Source organism: Brachyhypopomus gauderio, chromosome 2 (genome assembly GCF_052324685.1).
Source record: "Brachyhypopomus gauderio isolate BG-103 chromosome 2, BGAUD_0.2, whole genome shotgun sequence".
Classification (NCBI taxonomy): Eukaryota; Metazoa; Chordata; class Actinopteri; order Gymnotiformes; family Hypopomidae; genus Brachyhypopomus; species Brachyhypopomus gauderio.
This window is the reverse complement of record NC_135212.1, coordinates 7,161,868-7,186,734: the sequence shown is the minus strand read 5'-3', so window position 1 is coordinate 7,186,734 and position 24,867 is coordinate 7,161,868. Positions and strand designations below refer to the sequence as shown.

General features: G+C 46.0%; 2 protein-coding genes across 3 annotated transcripts; one reads left to right on the top strand and one right to left on the bottom strand.

Moving 5' to 3' along the window:
• Positions 1 to 1,145: 1,145 nt before the first annotated feature.
• vps9d1 (VPS9 domain containing 1) lies at positions 1,146 to 19,769 on the top strand. 2 transcript variants are annotated; one of them, XM_076985391.1, is made up of 16 exons: positions 1,146 to 1,309; positions 1,776 to 1,848; positions 2,582 to 2,836; positions 3,232 to 3,376; positions 5,320 to 5,431; positions 6,740 to 6,802; positions 7,520 to 7,572; positions 9,416 to 9,503; positions 9,704 to 9,789; positions 9,897 to 10,375; positions 10,528 to 10,657; positions 12,553 to 12,758; positions 12,912 to 12,996; positions 16,726 to 16,830; positions 17,044 to 17,159; positions 18,406 to 19,769. In XM_076985391.1, exons 1-15 carry the CDS (start codon positions 1,211 to 1,213, stop codon positions 17,129 to 17,131), a joined length of 2,067 nt encoding a protein of 688 aa, XP_076841506.1. In that variant the 5' UTR covers positions 1,146 to 1,210; the 3' UTR covers positions 17,132 to 17,159; positions 18,406 to 19,769. The 2 variants fall into 2 exon arrangements, with proteins under 2 accessions (XP_076841506.1, XP_076841512.1); XM_076985397.1 differs by lacking the exon at positions 1,146 to 1,309 and adding an exon at positions 1,476 to 1,498.
• A 1,721-nt stretch (positions 19,770 to 21,490) lies between these two features.
• Positions 21,491 to 24,450, bottom strand: LOC143508751 (uncharacterized). The gene is made up of 6 exons (XM_076997390.1): positions 24,279 to 24,450; positions 23,465 to 23,572; positions 23,240 to 23,379; positions 22,888 to 22,984; positions 22,531 to 22,655; positions 21,491 to 22,398 (listed from the first exon to the last, which is right to left on the bottom strand). The coding sequence occupies exons 1-6, from the start codon at positions 24,361 to 24,363 to the stop codon at positions 22,222 to 22,224; spliced, it is 732 nt and encodes a 243-aa protein (XP_076853505.1). The 5' UTR covers positions 24,364 to 24,450; the 3' UTR covers positions 21,491 to 22,221.
• Between the last annotated feature and the right edge of the window lie 417 nt (positions 24,451 to 24,867).

The window sequence follows — 24,867 nt, the reverse complement described above, 5'->3', positions numbered from 1 at the left end:
TAATGCGATCTCCCTCCCTCTGTCTAATGCATTCATTTTTTTCTGAGGTCAACAGTCCACATAAATCAAACCTGTCCCGTCTCCCCCGCTGTGGCAGTGTTTCCGCGTGATTTCATCTCCTCGTTATTCACCGTGGACATTTCTGCCCACTGCCTCGGCCTTTAGTTTTTACTTGTTTATTTATTTCTTTTTGACCACAAAGTCTGCTAGACTGACACGTTAATAATGACAAATGTGACTGAGCATCAGGGGCCCATACATTTTTCTGAGAGCTCTGTTGTATGTCTTGTGTACAGTAAAATACAGTATTTTTTATTCATCGTTATTAACGATATTTTTCCCTCAGTACTAACTGCATTTTGATTTAATTTGCTACCACGCAGGCTTCAGTGTGAGGAAGCACATACGGTGTTTGCATGCAGCCTCTGAAAGGAAGACCCACACATCACATGTTCAGTTTGCATAGGTGAACTCTAATATACAACCAATACAACGAATACAGTGTTGCAACTTCTGTTTATTGTAATGATAAAAACATTTTTACTAATAACAAGTTCAGCACGTGTAGGCTACCATATCCTGAGTAAGCCAGTCTAAGTAAGATAAGGCTTAATTATGAACTGTATGCGCTATGTTGATCTATAACTCTATAGGCTATATTCGCTATACAATCAATAGTAACAGATCAATCACCAGTAATCAAGGTTCTTTTGTCTGTATTAATACGTTTTCAATAGAACCACTAAAACCAGAAAGATAACCAAGTTTTTAAGATAACATTAAGCAGAATTGCTATATTTTTGAAATATTGAAATTTAGTAAGATAAAGACAAGGCTCAGGGGAAAAAAAAACATTATATCAGGTGTCTTGGACCCCTTGTCTTTGCTGTTTCATTTTATCGTGTTGCCTGTAATGACCTATCTTTAATGTGTTTATATAGTTTATCTCTATAACGGCATAGCCATGACGAAAAAATGACCAGTGCAGGCAAATATGTAGCTAATCGGCACAAAATATATTTGACATAAAATGAACATTACATTTTCAATGGACCGCTGTAGAAATATTCAACAGTCGAGTGACCTGTATTTTGAAATGCCTCTGCAATTTTATGTTGCTGCCTTCACTTTTCGTTGTTGTTTTGGTTCGGTCGCTGTGTTCATTTTGTTCCGTTGGGTTTAAAACACGTTAAAATTGTAGCTATGTACAATGGCTGCTTCTGCAAATGACAGCAGTCAGCGACCTCTTCAGAATGCTATGCGACGTGTCAAGGTGGCCATTCAGTTGGACACGGGTAACAGACAGAAGGTACAAATGTCTTAAACCTCACTTCCGTTCGGTGAAGTTCTTTAGCTGAAGATTTCACGTCACTCCCTCCGTTTTAAACGAGTGTTATGCGACAGACTACAGAATATTCTGCGGATTTCTATCATTCGATTGGCCTAGATAATCAATATGCTGTTTTCCCTAGTTATAATGTGCCTATTGTAACCACTGGTAATATATGTCATTTACATTTGAGTTCATTAACACACCAGGAACCTTAATGTCTTGTTGTCCGATAGTTTCTAAATTGGTTATGTAATCCATTATGTTGAAAAGGTGATGCAGAACTTCTTGTATTGCCTTTGAAACGCACTGTTCAAAAATGTAAACTTTCCCAAATTCAGACTAATATAAGAGGTTTATCAGGTTAAGAGGTTTATCAGATGGCATTGTCTATGTCAGCCCCAAGATATTTATGTATCTCTTTCTTTCTCTTCTTCTTTTACAGGAGGCCTACTGTGAATATTTGAGAAGTGTCAACTATATCTCCCACGTCATGCTTCAGAATGCGCTGTCTAAAGGTGAAAAAACAAACCATACTGAACAAGACAAATAAGCAGAAGTCAAGCTTAGTTCAGACTGCTGGACTGTGTTTACTGTGATCAGTGCTGTACCGTGTTTACAGTGATCAGTGCTGTACCGTGTTTACAGTGATCAGTGCTGGACTGTGTTTACAGTGATCTGTACTGTGTTTACAGTGATCAGTGCTGGACTGTGTTTACGGTGATCAGTGCTGGACTGTGTTTACGGTGATCAGTGCTGGACTGTGTTTACGGTGATCAGTGCTGTACCGTGTTTACAGTGATCAGTGCTGTACCGTGTTTACAGTGATCAGTGCTGGACTGTGTTTACAGTGATCAGTGCTGGACTGTGTTTACAGTGATCAGTGCTGGACTGTGTTTACAGTGATCAGTGCTGGACTGTGTTTACTGTAATCAGTGCTGGACTGTGTTTACTGTGATCAGTGCTGGACTGTGTTTACTGCAATGGGGTGTTTTTTCTATGTTACTAAACTATTTTTGTATACATTATTCTTTAGAAAATACTTATTGATGAATTTTGAAAGGGTATCGCAACTGCCCTTGTGCTATACATACTGATTCATACTGGTTGGTTGACCTTTATTTGCAAAAGAAGTTGTTTGAAGCTGGTAATATTTGTATTTAAGCCTAACTGTTATGTTTGAAAGTGTTCACAGGCGTGTGCCTGTGAATGCAAATCTCCTCTTTAAGTTGTGTTGGTTGATTTTGGTAGATGAGGAAGAGCTAGAAGTGATGGAGCTGGCTAAGATGGTGCGGCTGGCGGAGCAGTGCTTAGAGAGGGTGAAGTCCTGCATCGAGAACAGGAAGGACTGTCCTGCCGCCAGACTCTATACCACCACAGCCCCTGCCTTGACCCCCCAACACACCACCAGTCCTCCCAACACACCACCAGTCCTCCCAACACACCAACAGTCCTCCCAACACACCAACAGTCCTCCCAACACTGCGGACAACCCCAAAGCATCAGGTGAGTTGTTATTCCCCTGCTGCAAATACTGCAGGGTTCTTGGACATGTCCAGAAATTCTGGGAAAGTAATGTTTTCCTGTCAAGCTAATGTACACCTCATATAGCCTACCAATATTCTACATTTACTATAGAAGGATAAAAAAGTTTGTACATATCTTATTCTCTTATTTTCTCTTATTGTCATTTAGTACTCCATATGCATGTCCTGCATAATTAATAACCTTTAATGTACAGTTAATAGTCTGAAAATAAATTAAAAACAATTTGGAAAAGGCACAGATAAAGTCTGCAATTTCTTCATGAATAAAACACAGAACTAGAACTCTGTGTTCTAGAATTATATAGAACGGAAATAAACTGTGATTTCCATCCTCGTCTTAACGATCATATGAAGCGTTCAGGGCATCTGGAGACCGTGGCCGTGCTGCCCAGCCAAGACAGGGCAGAGTGGTGTCTCAGGGGGCAGAGACCAGCTGCCCCTTCCTGCCCCCAGAGGTCTTCCAGAGGCTTCAAGCAGTGGAGTCACAAGACAGCAAAAAGTAAGTTACTGGTTGTTTCCTAACAGTTCCTCTAAACGACCTTTGCAGTGCAGAATGTCTCCAAACTCCTCCCACACACCCCCCCTCATCCACACACCACCTCTCCTCCCACACACCACCTCACCTCCCACACACCCCCTCTCACCCCACACACCACCTCTCCTCCCACACCCCTGTGGATTGCTGACTGAGCTGATTTACTCCAGCACTGGGCAAATGACTCTCATGCTCTGGAAAAACACAGAATACCTTGCAATGTTGTGCAGTATAGAACACAACGGTAAAATAAAGTTAATTGACAGCAAAATACAATCTAAAACAAATGTAGTTTTTTGTCCCCATTTGTTGTTTGTTTATTTACTGGCTTATTTAATTAATTTATTTGCTTATTTATTTGCTGTTCACAACGATAACAACATGTTTTATCTATTAAAGATTATATATTAAAGAGATAATTTGCTATGGATCTTGAATTCTTGGTAGTCTGACTTGCAGGAATCATTGATCTCCTGACTTTAAGTATAGTGTGTTTATTTGCAGGGGTCAAAGCAGAGGTTTGTTCATTATGCAACAATCAGACATTCAGCGTTGAGACATTCAGAGCAGATTAGCTTGGGATTTTGACAAAAATCACATTCATGTATGTATACGTGGCATCTGTGCAGCCTCTCTGAAGCAGTGCTCTACCACTGATCACGGCCCACGCTTTGATCACATTCGTAAATAATGGCGTTTAGGTTGATTCCTTCAATCTAATGTCATTTGTACAATGGGCATTGCCATTTACTGTGGACTGTCATTAGCCTTAAAGCCGTAGCATGAAAAGTGCTACAGAAAGAGGCGATGTTTAGGATACAGACGGAAACCTCGATCCGCTTGTTTCTAAATGTGACTTGATTTCTGCCATTTAGACCATAAAGCTGATGGCCTTCAGGCTTGTGTGCCTCACCAGGTCTTAGAAATGCTTCTTTTCTTTTTTTCTTTTTCTTTTTTACCACCAGCCTAAACCAGTGCTAACCATCTGAGCTGGTGTAACCTTTAGTGAAGGTTGTCATCTTTGTCATTCAAAGGTTTTGTCCTGAACATTTACAGAATTTGTTCTTCAGCAATCTTGCTTTGCATGTGAACTTGAAAATGGGCCCAAAATCACCCCTAATATAAGCCCTAGACAATCACCCCCAAAACACCACTTAATACAAGTCCAAGAGAAGCAACCCCAAAACAGCCACAGTACAAGCCTTAGAGAAACACCCCATGAACATAATTTAACCAGTGTTTTCTTATCATGGATATGATTATTAGCTTGACATGGACATGATCTGTTACTGACTGGAGTCTCTTCAGTCTTTGTTTAGTTGACTTTTGAAATCCATGGAATATAATGCTCCAGTTTGCTTGAGACACTCTCACAGATATTGACCTAAGAAATTGACTGGTCATGGCTATCAGGTTTGGGATGACCTGATCCATGTAGCATACATGTGAAAGTAGTCAGAACATTATGTTTTGTGATAGTTCTCCAAATGTCAACCCTGCCTTCATCCAGAGGGGTGTGTCTCCTCTCAGATGTACATAACTGCTGAAGAACAGTTAGGTGTCTCAGGAAGCTCAGCGAACCCAGTTGGGAGAGAAACACCCTCGCAGGATAGCAGCCAGCCTGTCAGCTGTGAAGGGTGCTTGATGACGGCAATGTTGTGTGCCCAGGAAGACAGACAGACAGACAGACAAACAAACAAACAAACAGATAGACAGACAACATGAATGCAGTGTCTGGACATGTCACCCGGCTTTTCCTGAGTAAACATAACATATATACACATATGTACAAAATACATATTTGTAAAACAAAAGACAAATTTTACTGCATGTGCTGTGTTTGTTTCTGTTGTCTGTCTTTACCTCACCGTGCAAAACTTAAAACCTAAAGTCTCCACCTCTTCCAGAGAGCTGACACCCATTCAGGAGGCATCTCGCCTAAACCAGAAACTGAAGGCCAATTACGAGGCCCGCCTCTCAAGGCTTGCACCCAATCAGGCCTCCCAGAAAACCTCCCTGGTAAGTGCATCTTTGTGGGGTTACGTCAGAATAACTCAGATTAGGTGCATTTTTGTGGGGTTATGTGAGAATAATCTAGAATGTGTTCACACGCGGGTTTGAAGAGGTGTTGTAACCTCCCTCAGGTAGAGCAAGTGCCCAGCTCCAGTTCTCATGTTTACTCGACAAACACCTTTGCCAACTTTTAAAGATGTTACCAGATTTATTTTCTGGTTTATATTATATTGTTTTACATCAGCAGGGCAGCTTGGGCATGACTGAGTTGAAAACACAGCTTATGTACATGTGTGGATGGGTTGCAAATCGGTTCCATTTAGAATAATGGCGTTTGATCAACCAAACGTCCCATATACACGATCCCATTGTTACGTCATTACGTTACGCCCCTCAGCCATCAGTTATCTAAATACTTTTCAAAACCTGTTAACTTCTGATTGCTTTCTGCGTTATTATACCAGCTCGTGTAGGGCTACTGATTATATCTATCAGTGTGGCTTGGTAGCCATTTGCCAAATAGGATTGCCCGCTTTTAGGACCACGCGAAGCGCCTCTCAGTTGACGCATTTCCTTCGTATCGATTTAGGAGTTGATTCACTCATTGCGCGTGATGACTGGATTGGTCGTTAGGACCCGAGACGTCGTTTAGTTTGTGTCGGGGACGTACGTCCTCTCGTTAATCTGGAGAGCAATTACTCCCGCTTTTACAGTCGTTTAGCCGTCTTTGTGGAAATCCGGACTCCAACTTTGAGTTCACCTTGAAATAAACGTCGTGCTTCAAAAGTTTGTTTCCAAGAATGCTTCGGAGACGTAGCGACACTCCGTTGGATGTTCGCGTGTACTGGAGGAAAATTAAAATGTTTCTGAAGGTAGTATTTAATTCCGTCGATATCTATTCGTATATGGTGAAAGTTTAGGTAAATAAATTGACGGAGTAACGCCGTTCTAATTTGAAGTCATCCTGCATGCTGCTTTTAGGAAGGGAGTAGTGTTGTTTGACCTACTCTAGACTGACTTTTACAGTATGGTGAAGGGGAAAGTTTGATTGTTATCCACGACCATCTTGGCCATGACATTGTATAATTCGACGAGCCTTTTACTCTCCCACGTCCAGGGGAGTTTGCCTAGGCTCAATTTATCAAATCTTTGCCAGCTAGGTAACCTGTAAGGTCTTTCATTCCCTCAAGTAGCGACGCCTGGACTTAAGTCCACTTCTTTCTTACATTTGGTTGTTGGTCTCATCCAGTAAAATAACATACTACTTCAGAAGAGTTATGATAGTAATAAGATTCTCTTTTCTCCCTGAACCAGACACTATCTCTCCAAAGACAGATGACCGAGAACCTCATCATAGCCAAAGCCAGGGAAGAAGCTGTATCCTTTCTTTCTTTCTTTCTTTCTTTAGCACTTTGAGATTTCTCAAAAAAAAATGTAGTGCATTATAAATAAAATGTGTTATTATTTTATCTAACTGCCAGTCTGTCAGTCACCTGGATTTGGGCTTATTGAAATCTTTCTGCTGCGTTCCAACCTTCAGACAGGTTCATTGGAATCTACACCCTCGTGAGTTGAAGGATGCTGGTGTATGTAAATGGGAACATTGTGGTCACTGTGGGGAGGCTTTTGTCTGGAAACAGGCTGCCAAAACCACAGGGCTTCCCCTGGGTTGGGACAAATACTTGACATTTGGTGCATGCAATGGGTCAAACTTGTTGACTTGATTGGAAAGAAAAGCAATAAGTATTGAACCTCATGGTCTCTGAGACCAAAGAAAGAATCATATGATGGAGATTTGAAATCTGAATCACAATGTATATATTGTACTCATCAGTTTGTGACAGTTTGGCTTCAGTGCTAAGATGGTGTCATACCAACAGATGAGGAGGTGTAGAGGTATTTTGATGGAGTCTGTGATAAAGGTGGTGCTCCTCACAGTCTCTGTTGCTAGATTACGAGGGCAGTGTGGCGTTCTCTGTTGTGCTTTAGTTATGTTGACTGTGTGACACTTGGTATCACTCGGAGAGTTTTCTCCTCTGAATGCTGTGAGGATTGATGATGTAAACTGGGGGAAGTTTTCCTTAATGCCTGAAGCTCTGTAGAAAAATGGAAGAGAGGAGACTCCGTCTGCAGGAGCAAGCCAACAGGTCAGCCCCCCCTGCACACACACACACACACACACACCTGCCCCCCGCATATGCACCAACACACACACACACCTGCCCCCCGCATATGCACCAACACACACACACACCTGCCCCCCGCATATGCACCAACACACACACACACCTGCCCCCCGCATATGCACCAACACACACACCTGCCCCCCGCATATGCACCAACACACACACACACACACACCTGCCCCCCGCATATGCACCAACACACACACACACACACCTGCCCCCCGCATATGCACCAACACACACACACACACACCTGCCCCCCGCATATGCACCAACACACACACACCTGCCCCCCGCATATGCACCAACACACACACACCTGCCCCCCGCATATGCACCAACACACACACACCTGCCCCCCGCATATGCACCAACACACACACACCTGCCCCCCGCATATGCACCAACACACACACACCTGCCCCCCGCATATGCACCAACACACACACACCTGCCCCCCGCATATGCACCAACACACACACACCTGCCCCCCGCATATGCACCAACACACACACACCTGCCCCCCGCATATGCACCAACACACACACACCTGCCCCCCGCATATGCACCAACACGCACACACCTGCCCCCCCGCATATGCACCAACACGCACACACCTGCCCCCCCGCATATGCACCAACACGCACACACCTGCCCCCCCCGCATATGCACCAACACGCACACACCTGCCCCCCCCGCATATGCACCAACACGCACGCACCTGCCCCCCCGCATATGCACCAACACGCACGCACCTGCCCCCCCGCATATGCACCAACACGCACGCACCTGCCCCCCCGCATATGCACCAACACGCACGCACCTGCCCCCCCGCATATGCACCAACACGCACGCACCTGCCCCCCCGCATATGCACCAACACGCACGCACCTGCCCCCCCGCATATGCACCAACACGCACGCACCTGCCCCCCCGCATATGCACCAACACGCACGCACCTGCCCCCCCGCATATGCACCAACACGCACGCACCTGCCCCCCCGCATATGCACCAACACGCACCTGCCCCCCCGCATATGCACCAACACGCACCTGCCCCCCCCGCATATGCACCAACACGCACCTGCCCCCCCGCATATGCACCAACACGCACCTGCCCCCCCGCATATGCACCAACACGCACCTGCCCCCCCGCATATGCACCAACACGCACCTGCCCCCCCGCATATGCACCAACACGCACCTGCCCCCCCGCATATGCACCAGCACGCACCTGCCCCCCGCATATGCACCAGCACGCACCTGCCCCCCCGCATATGCACCAGCACGCACCTGCCCCCCCGCATATGCACCAACACGCGCACACCCCTGCCCCCCCGCATATGCACCATCACGAGCACACACACACCTGCCCCCCCCGCATATGTACACGCACACACACCTGCCCCCCCCCCCCCCCCCCCCCCCCCCGCATATGCACCATCACGCACACACACCTGCCCCCCCCCCCCCCCCCCGCATATGCACCATCACGCGCACAACTGCCCCCCCGCATATGCACCATCACACGCACACCTGCCATATGCACTAACACACACACCTGCCCCCCGCATATGCACCAACACACACACACACACACACACACCTGCGCCCATCCCCCCTCCACACACACACACACACACTTGCCCCCACGCTCCCTGTTCAGTAACGGGGACACGTGTTCCTCCACTGCTTCTGTTGATCAGTGTGGTTAATGTGAAGTCAGCTATAGCGATTCTAAGCACAGTCGACCTAGAATGTTGACCACGCCTTTGGATACGATTTTTATTGTTTGTGTTTACAGGAGGTTTTCATCTTCTGTTACCATGACACCTGAGGAGCACGAACAGCGAGTTCTCTATGCAAATATTTTAGAATATGAACAGGATCATGTGAGTATGCAGACAGAAGTGTAGAGTTCACATCTTTGGAATATGAATATAATTGGTGTAATGATTGCTCGTAGCTGTTGAATATGTCCAAAAATAATAACCTTTCATGCATACATGCAACTCGAAGTAAATTACAGACAATTTATACACCGTAATAAAAAATAATAATAATTGCAACTTTCTGATCTCTGACTCTACAGGATTGGCCCAAAGTTTGGAAAGCAAACCTGCAGAAGAACCCATATGACGCCACTCTGGTCTCAGACCTGGTCACGTATCTTCTTAGGTACCAGATCAGCCCAAATACTTTACTGTGTTTGATGCGTAACACAAGATGACGTCAGTGAACAGGGTTTCGTCCTGCCGTGGATCACACGCTGCTCTGTTCCCCAGCTGTCCAGACCATCCTGTCATGAAGCTGTTGAAGAAGCTCCAGTGTGAGGTGTACCAGAGGCTCTACTCTCTGGTCAGACGGTCTCCCCATCTTGCCTCCGGCTGTCCCGGGGCCCTGAAACCGTCCCACAGCGTCAACAGCCTCGTGAGCAGCGGTAGTCCTGACGCTCGGCCCAAGACGGTCCTGGTACACAGCCTATCGGACGCTTCCCTCTCACTGCCTCATGATCTGAGTCCCGACGAGCAACCAGAGCAACCCCTGACCCCCGCCTTTCTGGACCGAGAGAACTCCTTCGAGGACCTGGAGCAGTTTCTGACCGAGCTGGACTGGGCCCCAGCCCACGGCGTGGATGACGCGACCTTGGATGTGACCTTTGACTCGACCCACGGCGACCTGGAAGCACACATCCAGGACCTCGAGGAGAGAACTCTGAAGGAGCATCTAAAAGACATTGTCAAAGACATCCACAACGCCATCGGTGGGTGAGCTGGACTGGAGGGGGGCCAACGTTCATCAGGGGAGCAGGCTGCTCTGACACGGCCCCCATGTGTGAGCTGTAACTAGGTAACATGGAAGTGTGATTGATGTGCTTTGTGGTTCTCTGATCATGAGTGTCTCTGTGCTCCTCAGATCGTGTGCTGGCTCTCTGCCTGCTCTCTTTTGAATGTCTCGGCTCTGCAAGTTCCAAAGACCAGTGTGTAGCGTGTATAGAAGAGGTCTTCTTCATGCCGATTTGGAGCCCTCTGCTGGTCCTCTTTAGGTATTGCATGTTTTGTGTAAACTAACTATATGGCTGCATCCACACACTTAAGTTTCAGTAGGTGGCGCTACAGCAGGTTCATCACTTCATCACGTGAAATGGGCACAAATGCATTCTGACCAGGTCTGTGATGCTGGTCACCACGGAGACGGCTATTCGAGTTTAAACAAGAAAATTAAGTTGTACGTGCTTAGTAAAGATGTACGCCTGCTTTTCCGTCACAAGTACATGAAGTGTTGAGAGGTTTACCACGATGTGTCCTTACTAGTGTTGGGAACGTTACTTTAAAAAAGTAATTAGTTATAGTTACTCACTACTTGTTCAAAAAAGTAACTGAATTACTCTATAATAAAAGTAACTCATTACCAGGGAAAGTAACTATTTGCATTACAGTAAAAAAGTTATATGCCAATGAATAAGGATTTTTTGAAAAAGCAGTTTTCAGTCAGTTGAAATGAGTAGATCATAAAGGTGTTTAACTTTTGATATTTATTGCACATCAACAGACTAGTGCACGATAAAATCCTCTAAAATCCCAAATCTTTGAGGGGGGAAAAAAAAGCAAAAGTAAACAGTTACACTATATAAAGTGCATTAAAATTAAATTAAATTCTCTCAACCTGAGACAACTGGTTTGTTCACAACAGAAGTAAACTTAACAATAAAACCTCTATTCTTAAATAAATCAAATACCCAGTCTGGTAGATATTCAGGAACTTCAAGTATTTTCTTAAATAATGTTTATATCGCCACCTTGAAAATGCTTATTTTTCTTCGGCTTGCTCCTGACTCGCCATTTCTCCCTCTTCTTGTGTGTGTCACTGGTGTGCTTCTGCGCGCGTGTAAAAACACTGGCTCTAATTGGCTACCATAACGCTGCCTTAGCCAATCGCTTACTGACTTGTTAAGTTAAAGAGGTGTTACACCGAAAACTGTGACCTATCGAGATCTGTTACTCCTCACTAGCCTGGGTAGCGGTCCGCTCGCATTACTGTTAGTATATCAATATATAGTAATGCACCGCTTTTAATGACCAGTAACGTCAACGGCGTTGTAACGACAGGAAAAGTAATTAATTATATTATCCCGTTACTGACAAACTGGTGTGAAACTGGCAACACTGGTCCTTACTAGTAGAATCCATAAAGATTCGACTATGTGGAAGGTTGACTGTGCCAAATGGAAGAATATCCAGCAGTTACGATGCTGAGGCAGTGCGGTTTGGTCATGGTGCTTATGATGCGTTCACGTGTTCATGCGTTGGTGTCTCACACGCTACGCAGCTCTTTGGGTTTTCTCCAGTCGTGTTTGCTTCACGCTTCCAAATTGAAATGCTTTTCCCACCCTTGTGCATCACTGAAATCTGAGCAGCTGTTGGAATGATTTCCTCCCGTACATTAAACATGTGTGTGAATCAGTGTTGTCACGGTGTCCTGTCGATGTGTAGAGAGATTTAATCCTGTAGTTTTCTGCGTGTCGTTTGGAGGTTTGGCTCCAAATTTCAGCAGTTTTCAGCAGTGAACTGTTTCATTTAGAAAAACCACATGTATGCAATACCAGTCATGTCTGATTTAATGGGTTTTGTTTATTTGGTTTAAATTTTCCATGAAGTGGATTTAAAGTACGAGTATTTAAGTCTCAAATGTGTAATGTTTTTACAGTTCCAATTCCATGTTTAGTTTTTGTTTAACTTGAGAACAAGTCGGTTTTGCAGACAAAATTCTTGGCAAACAGTAGATGGCGCTCTTGAGCCAGAAGATAACTTTATACAAAACTCTACCAGTAACCAGTTTGTTACCAGTATTTCTGATGCAATAAAGTACATGTGAATATTGTGGTGCATGTGTAAACCGTTTTGAATCTGCCCTCCCCCCCATTTGTTTGTTAATGCTAAGGAAAGTGCATCGGGAGAGAGAGGTGGCGTTTGAGAACAGCGTTCACCTTTACCGTAACGCCTCACCTGGTGACATTGGTGTAGCATCTAAACTCTACCCCAAGGACACGTCTCTTCTACATGGTTCCTACCCCTATGAATGTGCGGTGCAGGAACTGAAGCAGCTGTGTAGAGATCACTGCCCACAGAGGAAGCTGGAGTGTATAGGTGAGCCTGCTCCTTCTCCGGGGGGGGGGGACTGGAGGGGCTGTTTAGCCGTCTGCTGTTTTAGGCTGCGTGCAGGAGGCGTGTTGGGGCTCAAGGCGTTGTTGTGTTCCCACTCGTCATGCTGAGCAGGTGTGGTCTTCTCTCTGCCCGCAGTGCGAACCTTGAGGCTCATCTGTGCCTGTGCAGAACACTATCGCCACCTGCAGGAGAACGACCCGTCACCTCACACCGCCGCCATGTGAGTCCTGAGGACACTCAACCAAGCGCTCTCTCTCTCTCTCTCGCTGCCTTGCCTTGTGTTTCCTAAAGTGGGCCGCAGGAGTCCTGCGTCTGTACTGGTGTCCTCCCTCACAACGGCCTCACCCTGTGTCTCACGGTATCTGGTCCCGGGAAGGCCAGAGCTCCACGGGGGCCGCGCCCCCCCAGCGGGTCGCTCTGAGCTGGCACGCTAAATGGGTCACCCTGTCTGGAACACTCGGGCTGCTGCTGAGGCTGTGGAGCGCTCCACACGAGCAGCGAGCCCGTTTGCCATCGGCTGGAAGGAGGAAAGCCTGTTTAAAGTTCATTCTTGTTTCCTGCCAAACAAGGAAGGAAAAATGTTTAGTTTGAGCTGCGGCCGGTTGTAGTTTGAGCTGCGGCCGGTTGTAGTTTGAGCTGCGGCCGGTTGTAGTTTGAGCTGCGGCCGGTTGTAGTTTGAGCTGCGGCCGGTTGTAGTTTGAGCTGCGGCCGGTTGTAGTTTGAGCTGCGGCCGGTTGTAGTTTGAGCTGCGGCCGGTTGTAGTTTGAGCTGCGGCCGGTTGTTTCAGTACAGAGTGGGCAAGAGTGGCTAAACATTTGGCCAGCAAGGGTCAGAGTGCTTTCTGTTGAGGGGCTGCTGGGCGTGATGGTGCTACAGCAGGGTTATGGTGGTGTTGGGAGCGCATGTGCTGATCCAGGATCTGTGCTGCATGTTCCTGCCGCTGTGTTAGTCTGGCTCAACGTGGCCCACGTGCCCGGGAGACCTGCAGAGTGGCCTCCCCAATCACCATGTGCGTGCCAGATTATTTGTGGAGCTGTATCTGCGTCTTAAATCACAGAGCGCAGGCTCCACGCCGCTGCTGCGTGGGACGTTTAGACTGTTTTGCTCAGACCCAGCTGTAATCTGGGCCGGTCCAGCACGGGCCCGTGCATCATGCTCCAGCCAAACCACCGTGGCAGAGGAAGTTAGGTAAACTTTGACCAAGTCCTCCCTAAACACTGGTACATTCAGCCCCTTGTCTCCTCAATCACTTTCTCCTTAAAAATCTCTCTATCCCTCCATCTCTCCCTATCTCTTCATCTCTCTCTCTCTTGCTGCCTCTGTAAGTGGCATTTTGGGGATAACCGTGCGTGTGTCTGCCAGGATATCCGCTGCTCCAACCCCAACCACCCTCGCCCCCCCCCCCCCCCTCACGGGAGGTCAGTCAGGGCATCGTGGGCTGGGATTAAGTGGAGAGGTGGAGTAGTTTGGAAATCTGCACAATGTAGTGGGACTGGTGCCTCTTGTGCAATGGATCCCAGCTTAAGAAGCGTGTAGCAGAGGTGGGGACTCGAGTCACATGACTTGGACTCGAGTCAGACTCGAGTCATTAATATTAAGACTTTTGACTTGACTTGAAAAAATATTCAGAGACTTAGACTTGACTTGGACTTTTACACCAATAACTTGGGACTTGAATTGGACTTGAACCTGTTTACTTGCAAAGACTTGATTTTTTTTTACCCCAAATCTAAATTTTAAAACGCATATTAATATTTATAAAGTGCGCCCCATTAATTTCATTTCCGTCCTTCTGACGCAGACCAGTCCTCTGCTTTTCCACACTCTGTACGTGTGTGTGCATGAGCTGCAGCACAACCAATCAAATGGGGGGTTGGCGAACGTAAGTTTTTACCGGGCGGGGTGTAAAATGGACACAAATTAAGTATTATATCGCGATCGATCGATCGCCAGGGGTTGGTGCCAGAGCGAACTAGTAACTCATTGAATCATAGATGTGGATCAGAGGTAAATAAACTAGATTTTTTTCCGGCGTGAGAAATCGGACGTGTGGCGTGAGAGCGTGTGAAGACGGTCAAATGCGTGTGTCTCACGCTCAATGCGTGTGTCTCACGCTCAATGCGTGAGAGTTGGCAACCCTGGGTTCTGTATCTGAACTCGGGGAAGAGAGCCTCTCTCTGTCACCATCATAATATCCAGTTCTATCTCAGCATGGATTGTGTATTTGAAGACATCTACGTCGAGAAAAAAATATATTGACAAAAGTGGAGCGAGTTTTCAGCTATGGGGACATCATTCATCGTGCACAAATGACATACAGACTTTTGGCCAGGAAATGCAATGCAGAATAGTTTACTGAAATGTCTAAAGTTGCAGATTCCTGTTAATTGTTCAGTTCTTATATTTGTTTGTCTTGTGTCACTCACACATGTTCTCCAATAAACCAGATAAGAGAAGAGAGGGAAAATGCTGTTATGGTTCTTTGTATTGTACTGTGAAAATATCAGCACTTTTTATTTGAACATGGAGTTCTACTTATGACTTTTTCACAGAATATTTATTTCTGGAAAATTGTAGTTTAAAGTATGAATATTTTTGCAACTAAGTTTAACAAATTGAACTGTGCAATAAAGAGGTGTAATTTTAATTTTTTTTAATACTTCGTGTTTTCAGTTGCACACGTTTTATCAAGATTTGAGGAGAATACAGATTTTAAAAAGAACACGTCTATTATTTACATTTAAAATATACCTGCAACATTGGTAAAAAAAAAAAAAAAAGACTCGAAAGGACTTGAAATTCCAAGTTTCAGACTTGGGACTTGACTTGACTGATGCCTGTCTTGACTCGAGACTTGACTTGACTTGAGTGTCTTTGCTTGAGACTTGACTCGGGACTTGAGGTATAAAGACTTGGACTTACTTGAGACTTGCAAAACACTGACTTGGTCCCACCTCTGGCGTGTAGTGATGAGAAATGTGAGGATTGTGTTGTTTACAAAGGTGGTTGTGCCTGTATAAGAATCGGAGAGGTTTAAATTCACTACAAATGTGGAGTGTAGTGTTTTCCGTTGGCCTTTTCGGAGCGGTTCCTCCTTTGGTGTTTAGCTCCTTTGGTGTGCAGGACTCACGCATGTCTGAACATGAACAATCACCTGCTCGCGTCTCCTCTGTCGGGGGCTGCCTCCCATTGTCCGTAATCTCTCTGTCTCTCCAGTACACACTGGGATGTCGGTACAGGGCTGTGTCCCACCTTCAAACCCACTCATTCTCCTTTCATTCTCTGCCTTGTTCTCTCTATTCTCCTCTTAAGTGTTATGGATTCAGAGGGGGGGGGGGGGGCGGGGGGCGCGGCCCTTGGGTTCTGAGTCCTAAAAACCTTTTCACTCTTTTGTGAACTTTTGCTCCATTTTTTGTTGTATTATTGACGCATCAGTGGCTTTTGTGTGTTTTGGCAGAAGCTCCACATTTTTCTCATACTCCATAAAAGTTTTATTAGCCTGTGATCTAAGAGAAGCCACAAATGGGCCATGCAGATAGATTTCATCACACCTAATGAAGGTTCAGGCAAGATGAAACAAGACAGACAGGTAGACAGACGGTGAAGAGTTTGTAGATGTAGTTTTGAGTGGCAGGTGATCCTGCAGGCCTGTACTTCCTCCTGTACTGTCCGCTCTGCTGACCACGCCACTCTCCCCCTGGGGAAAGGTGTCCAGTGTCCTCTTGGACGGTGGGAAAGGGGACAGCCGGCAGCTTCTCACGCGAGGCCTCCGTGTCCCGTCCTGGCGTGAGAGCGCCGCCCACTCGAGCACAATTAAGCCAGAGGAACGCAAACATCCCATGTCTGGATGTCATTTGGCAGGCTGATGTGATTGGCTCTCACCTCCTCCTCCTCCCCTCTCCCTCTCCTCTCTCTCCCCCCCTCTCTCCTCTCTCCTCCCCTCCCACAGCGGCGCTGATGACCTGCTACCCATCCTGTCCTACGTGGCCCTGCGCAGTGAGCTGCCACAGCTGGTATCTGAGTGCGCTGCTCTCGAAGACTTCATCCACGAGGGGTGAGTGTCCTCCACCCTGGTAACCCTCACCCTCCCTCACCCACAGCCTGTTTATATGGGTTCAAGCTCGTTATTTCACAGCCTGGTTGGACTGGCAGTGATGCAGCACTATGGGGTTCCTGTGGTCCGACTCCCTCCATAAAAATGCTCCCCATCACACCCTCTGTCCACACATACATGCTGATGCTCCTGTTTTTTAAACGTGCTCCACAGGTATCTGATCGGGGAGGAGGGCTACTGCCTCACCTCAATGCAGAGTGCACTCACCTATGTGGAGTCATTGCATGCGGGTGGAGTTTAGAAGTAGACCCCCGGCCCACCTGAGACAGGTAAGGGCTCCTCCTGCTGTTCAACACCACCTCTCAGCCCCTTCACAGGGAGCCGTAGTGCCACCAGAGCACACTGTGCAGTTTCACGTGTGATTCGGATCACACTCGAACACCACGTCCACGTTCACACACCACGTCCATAAACTAACCTGCTTATTTTTGCCTTCAGTCTTCCTACTGCGCTGCAACCCCCACATCTCCGTTGTAGCGCTGCAGCTAGCGTTACTTCTATGGAAGCAGGGCTAAAATGATCTTTAAATGGATGCCTTCATTTGATTTAAAAAGACCTCATCTTTATATTTTTTTTATCTTAAATTGTTACTAAAACAAAAAATGGAACCCTTTAATGTGGGTTTATGTTCTTGTTAAAAAATGTTGATGTACCAGCCAGCGCCCTGATGAACTTTTGGAAGGGTTACAGCTTGGTGGTGTTTGAGGCTCGTGGTTTTTTCCTTTAGCCTGTGGTCCTACGACCTCCGTGCACTGCAGGGAAAAACAGCCTCCTGTCAGTCAGGGAGAATCACGTCCTGGGCAGTGCACCAAGTTCATAACAATCTCATCAAAACATTGTGTGACGCAATTATCCAAGTATTGGACCTGACGGTGCTACATGTAGATCTGTCGTGTCTACGATGTGTAGCCACTCAGACGGCTGTGACCTCTCTCCCGGGTTCTCCCAGTGATGCCAAATGCAGCCCCTGCCCCTTGACCCTGCTGCCATGGAGATAAGCCCCTCCCTCTTGGCTGTGTGCGCTGGAGGCTAAGCCCCTCCCTCTTGGCTGTGTGCGCTGGAGGCTAAGCCCCTCCCTCTTGGCTGTGTGCGCTGGAGGCTAAGCCCCTCCCTCTTGGCTGTGTGCGCTGGAGGCTAAGCCCCTCCCTCTTGGCTGTGTGCGCTGGAGGCTAAGCCCCTCCCTCTTGGCTGTGTGCGCTGGAGGCTAAGCCCCTCCCTCTTGGCTGTGTGCGCTGGAGGCTAAGCCCCTCCCTCTTGGCTGTGTGCGCTGGAGGCTAAGCCCCTCCCTCTTGGCTGTGTGGCAGTGGTCTGTACATTTTAATACTAATGGACATAGCATTAACACATCTGTTTTCATAGCTAGTTGTTGCTAAGGCAGCGATGAAATTAGGCAATTCAAAGAAAAATAACTGATCTACACTATTAAAACTTTAGAACCCCATGGAATAAATGTGATTTTTTTTTTTTCATATTTCATTAATAATGCCACTGAGATGCATATGTTAATCCCTGCAGGTAAGGAAGCCTTCATCCTCGTCAGGGCGCCACCCCCTCTGGCTGCAGCTGTGTGGAGGAGGGGCGGGGTCCTGGTCTGGCTGTGTTGGAGATGCTCGTCATAGCCTCCTCTCAAGACCTCCACCTAGAGCGGTACCAGGAGGGCGGCGCTGGGACGGAATCGACCAATCGTATCGTTGGGCTGTGAAATGAGCTGAACTGAAAGACATTTTCAGTTTTATTCTGTTTGGCCCGTTTTATTTTCTTCATAAAGGCGTTGAAATGTTTTACTGTTAGTGTACGCGTGCCCACAGCACTGCACAGCCTTTCACCATAATTGCCCCAGACTCATTCAGACGTGTTCACGGCTAGAATAACATTAGCAAAATGGTTGTTTAAAAATGTTACATAAGGTGATCTGAGAAAACTGCAGGTCAGAGTTTTAATGAAGTCACTTTGAGCATTTTGATATTTTATCACCCTGTGGAATGCAAGAAGAGTTCAGTAGCTGTGTGTGTGAGGCCAGCGGACCTGGGCTTTGTCCTGTCTGTCTTCACTGCTTGAAGAAAGTGTTTCAAACCCTGAAGAACACTGTTACTGGACCAGGCATGTGTGCAGCCCGGTGGGCTTGACCCCTTTTCTCAAGACATTCATTTGTTTGCCTGTTTTATTTGATTTCTGGATTATTTGATTTCTGGATTATTTGCTTTGGTGAATTTTTTTTTTTTTTTTTCTCTCTAGTGAATAAGCAAATCACACCAGAATAACACCTACCCACCTAACACCTTTAGTATCGTGTGTGTGTGTGTGGTGTGTGAGTACACACACCTCTTTGCATGTGCCTGTACTGCTTGGGAAGATTTATGTAAACTTTTCTCCTAATGCATTTCTACTGTATTCAATACATTTTGAACTTTAGTTACTAAAGCAATTCCACATTTATTAACAGTGATTCATTAGAACATGCTGGTGGCCACAGAAGTGTTGGTGTTGACTTATTTGCATTAATACTGGCATCCTTATAATTGACATTTTATTTTAATTTTATTGTGATGCCATTTTTGATGTTTAAATGTATTTTATTCTCTATTTCAAAGACATAAATCTGTCTAAAATGAGTCTGATGGGTAAGTCTGTCTTTGCTGTTCTGTGTCTCCTGTCTGTTTTCATTCTAAAACTGTATATAAATAAGTATTTATTTATGAATCTGTTTCTCAGACAGATTTGTATTTGTGTAGACCACTGCAGCTATTGCAATGAAGGATGATATTGGTATGTTTGCTTCTTGTCTGATGATGATGGCCCCTTTAATGTGAATGTGTTTAAAAGATTGTGTGTGTGGTACACACTGGAATTTCTAACAATAAAGACATGAGTATCCTTTACCTCGGTGTACTTTACAACTTTTATTTTGCTGGCGTGTGGTCCTGTTGTGTTTGAGTGTGGTTTGGCTTGTTCTTTCTGGCTTCTCTCCACACCAGCTTTATGCTGTTGGGGTTGTGTGTTGCCCAGAAATAAACACGTGTTTAAGATTGAGAGCATGCCCAGGAATTCCAGGTTGGGTGGATAGGAGGTGTTGGTGGTTCAGGGAGGGTGGGGCTGTACCAGGAACTGCTGGCCTGCCAGGGTGGCTCTGAGGAGGAGGCATGAGACTGAACTAGGATCAGGTCCCCAAACACCAGAGAAGAGCCTGACGCTGGGAGTGTCCCTGTCCTCCCACATGTCCTCCTGTCCTCTCCACTGCAGCAGTGGGCTGTCGTGCAGGTACACCGGGGCTGTCTGCACTTGGAGCTCAAGATGCTGTGGAGCACGTGCCAAAATGCTGACCACCTCCTGCCCCCCTCACACAGCCTGACCACCTCCTGCCCCCCTCACACAGCCTGACCACCTTCTGCCCCCTCATAGCCTGACCTCTTCCTGCCCCCCCTCACACAGCCTGACCACCTTCTGCCCCCTCATAGCCTGACCTCTTCCTGCCCCCCCTCACACAGCCTGACCACCTTCTGCCCCCTCATAGCCTGACCTCTTCCTGCCCCCTCTCACATGGCCTGACCATCTCCTGCCCCCTCTCACATGGCCTGACCATCTCCTGCCCCCTCTCATTCGGCCTGTGTGATCTGTAATGTTATCTAATGCAAGCTCAACTATAATGGAGTTCAAGCAGGCAGGTCTTCAAGGTTGTGAATCCAGTGTTTGCTCATTAGTTTAGCTCTGAATAACCAGAGCTGATTTCCTGCAGTGCACAAGTTGTAATGACCAACATATGTAAGTTGAGTAGCCCTGTTTATCAGTCGTTCAGAGCAGCTTCCTTCCCAGTAGAATAATCCTGAAATTCAGCATGCAGTCCTGAAACCACTGATGGTTTCTTGCCCAATCAAAAGGTTTACCGGTTACCTGAAACTGCAAGTTTCGGTACAGCAGAGAATGGAGTTTGTTCCAGTGACGTCATGGCTGCAGTATGTGGGAGGAGAAGAGGAATTCTTTGACTCCAAATATATATTTCCAAATATTGACAGGAGCATTGGCACGGATGCTTCTCGGTCTCACGGAATGAGGACACCTACATTGCCAAGCCTGACGTTTGTTATAATCTGTTTGAGTTTTTTTATGCCTGTGTTTTGAGGTGAAGACACGCTCCAGTATTTCATTGGCTCCAGAGCAAAGAGGCAAAAGTCGTACCCTCAGTGTTGCATAGTTACCATAGTTACCCCTTCATCATACTCATGTGACTCACCCCCTCAAGACTAAACACGCGTGGATGTGTAGAGCTGTGTGTATCTCGGCTGTTTTACTGGGCTGAAAAAGGGATGAATTATACAGTGACAACTTAGCACATGAAAACAGGATTTGATTTATTTGTTAGTGGGTAAAATGATGATTAGTTATCAAAATTCATCAGATCAGCACATACACTTTTGCTAATGTACTTCTGGTCTGGCTGTGCTGACAAATGTACAGTTTTTATTATTTAGTCCAAACATTTTTTAATGATTTTGTGATGTTGACCGCTTGATTTTAGAGTTTTAGAGAAATTTGTGTGAGCAAATACGTGTTGTTTAGCCAAGGCAACCCAGTCTCCCTGTGGCAACCCAGACCTTGAATATATAAGTGATGTGCCCATGTAATCATAATGAAACAGACTTAAGCCCCGCCTAATGAGGTCCTCCACCAATCATCAGCCACTTCCATAAGTTCATATTTCTTTATTGGCACAATACATGTACATTCATGTTTCTAGAGTGAATATGCAAGTAAAACCATGACCCCGTACTAAAGCCATCGTCCTGCATGACCACGTCCTGTCTCACTGGCAGACAGCGGGACGCCCCCTACCTCACACTGCTCTGTTTACCACACAGCTCAGGATAATTGGAGACAGATTATCTGGTGATAGAACTGGGGGATGTTTATAAACAGGGCAGAGAGTTACGCTAAGGGCACTGCGATCGACCTACTGCACGCCATCTCCTCTCCACACACACACACACACACACACTCCAGAGGAGGGCCACTCTGCGTGAGTTCTCCGTGCTGCTGGCTCTCCTCCAGGGTCAGGGTGTTCCTCTTAATCCCTCACTCTCCACTCATGTTGCCCCTTTCAGACCAAATCTGAAGCAACTGCTTGGTTATGCTGAACATTATATTAATCTGATCTGAACGCAGAAGAAACACATGGTGACTAGCAAAGAGAAGTCTCACTCTCCCTCACAAATTACAAAACTGCAAAACAAACAACGCATACAAATGGATAAGAAACTAAAGTAGGTGTAGATTGCGATCTTGTTCTATAGTCCCCAGAGTCTGAGGGGGTGTATGAAGTGGGTCTACAAAGTGGGTCTACAAAGTGCCCTCTAGGATGACGGTTTTTAGGTCAGCTGAAGAGTTGATGGTGAAGACGGTGTGGGACCCCTTCCTCCTCTCCACCAGCGTGGCCACGGCCTCACCTAAATCCACGTGGTTTAGGAAACCAGGCGCCACGCGGTCCGGAGTGGCAACACCCATGTTGATCTTCAACTGTGGAAACACCAGCACAGAACACACAGGTTCAGATGGAGGTTTTCTGGACGGGACGGTGAAGTTACAGCCCGGGCATGCCCGTTGGGCCGTGTATGAGCGAGAGTCAGTGACTGAGTCTCTAAGGCAGACCTGGTTGAGTTTGCAGGGGACCTGAGGATACTCTTCACGCAGGACCTGACAGAAGGCCAGAGCACTGCCCGCCCCCACGGTCAGAAACCCAGTACCTGGCATCAGTAGCTTCTCCCCAGCTCCCCCTGGAGGACACACAGGGTTCTTCAGCTTGAACAAAACTGAGAAACTGGATGTGCTACTCAGTCAGGATTCTCTTTCGACTATAAACCCAGACCACAAGAGCCTGGCGCATGCACGTGGATGAACAGAAGCAGTTTTGCAATGAACATTTGTGATTACTGTGAGTTCATGGTCAAAAAAGCATAAAGCGTCCTGCCGTGAACGATCACTCTCGTGTGTGCCAGCACGACCTACCTGTAATGAACGTGTAGGTGCATTCGCGGTCATCTCTCACCAGGGGGAAGAACGTTTTCCATGACACAAATGTACTGAAGAGCAGAGTCTCGATAACCTGATGGACAGAGAGAAGAACGTGTGTCAGGAGGGTCCTGGGAGGGACAGCTATGGAGAAACGTGCAGGAATGATCCCAGATCTGAAGGTCTGAAGGGAGGATGAGGTGTGCAGTGTGACAGCGGTGATTCTGAGGGACTGAATAGCTCAACGCTTCTGTGTGAAGATCTGGGGCTGTTGCTCTCTGAGTTGCACTCCTGACCCATGTCCATAGGTAGCGCTGACCAGACTGGCCGAGCCCGTGATGCAGCTCACCCAGTGGAGTTCCTGGAGAGACTGGGTGTGTGGGGGTCCTCCCTGCCACCAGCTGAAGCCCAGAGAGGACACCACGTCTGTGATCCTGCCCACAGCCTGTAGCAGGGCCTGCTTCGCCTTCTCCGCCCCCTCTTCAGAGCCTGGGAACAGGCACACGCCACTTTTCAAATGAACGAGTCCAGTGGGAAAGGTGGATGATGGAGGAGAGAGGAGGGCCACACTTACCCACGTCCCCAACCAGGGTGGTCAGCTTGCCTGTGGTGGAGGCTGAAACAAACCCTTTCAGCTTCTCCAGTTTTTTACTGTCTCTGGAGATCACAGCAACCTTAAAACCTTCAGCACATATACATGTGATTATGTAGTATATATCATTATGATAGATATGTTAATATACATGTGATTATGTAGTATATATCATTATGATAGATATGTTAATATACATGTGATTATGTAGTATACGTAGATAAGTTAATATACATGTGATTATGTAGTATATATCATTATGATAGATATGTTAATATACATGTGATTATGTAGTATATATCATTATGATAGATAAGTTAATATACATGTGATTATGTAGTATATATCATTATGATAGATAAGTTAATATACATGTGATTATGTAGTATATATCATTATGATAGATAAGTTAATATACATGTGATTATGTAGTATATATCATTATGATAGATACGTTAATATACATGTGATTATGTAGTATATATCATTATGATAGATATGTTAATATGTGCAGCCTATAAAAGGACACTCACTCATTTGCATGTATAACGTGGTTTGTTAAACTTTGTAAATCTGATACAATTCATAATTTATTATTATAATAATTGTTAATTGTGTATTACTGTAACAATAATAAGTTAACAATAATTTCAACGTGAAATTATTTGTTCACTCAGACCTAACGGATACATTTATGAATAAATTCATAGTTATTACTATAAACAATAATATAATCATCATCATCATCATCTCCGCAAAGATGCCAAACGTAATATTAAGTTTATTCCCCTCTTACCTCTGTCCAACAGCGCTTTGACCACGCCAGACCCAACAGTGCCCGTCCCGCCGAGCGCCAGAACCACTCTGTCTCCGTTTGCCATCGTTTGGCTCGTTTTGGAGAACTAACGAAATACACCTGTACTGCAACTAACAGATCTCCGACAAGTGAGATCTGAGCGGCTCTCAGATTTTAGTTTACAGACTTCATACTCTCTCGAGGGAGATATTTAAGCTAATCGCATGAACTAAAGCTCCGCCCATCTGTCGCCGTCACGGTAGACACGCCTTTAACAAGAGGCGGAGCATGGACACAATTTTTAATCTATGTATCTAAAAAAATTTTTACCCCCTATTCAAAATAGAGGAACGTTTTCTTTCTCTGAAGGAATCATAGACTAATTCAACAAGCAATGCTTGTTACGGAATGAATCATTATTTTGTCTATAAACCTCTTCATCGCTAATAAGGCTGCATAAAGATAGCTAATAGTTGATAATAGCTGATAGTGTAAGTCTGAGTTTGGAACATTATACGCATATTGTGTGTTTTGGCGCCTTCTTGTGGACCATCCGTACCGCGTGTTCATGCAGTCAAAGGGTTTTCTA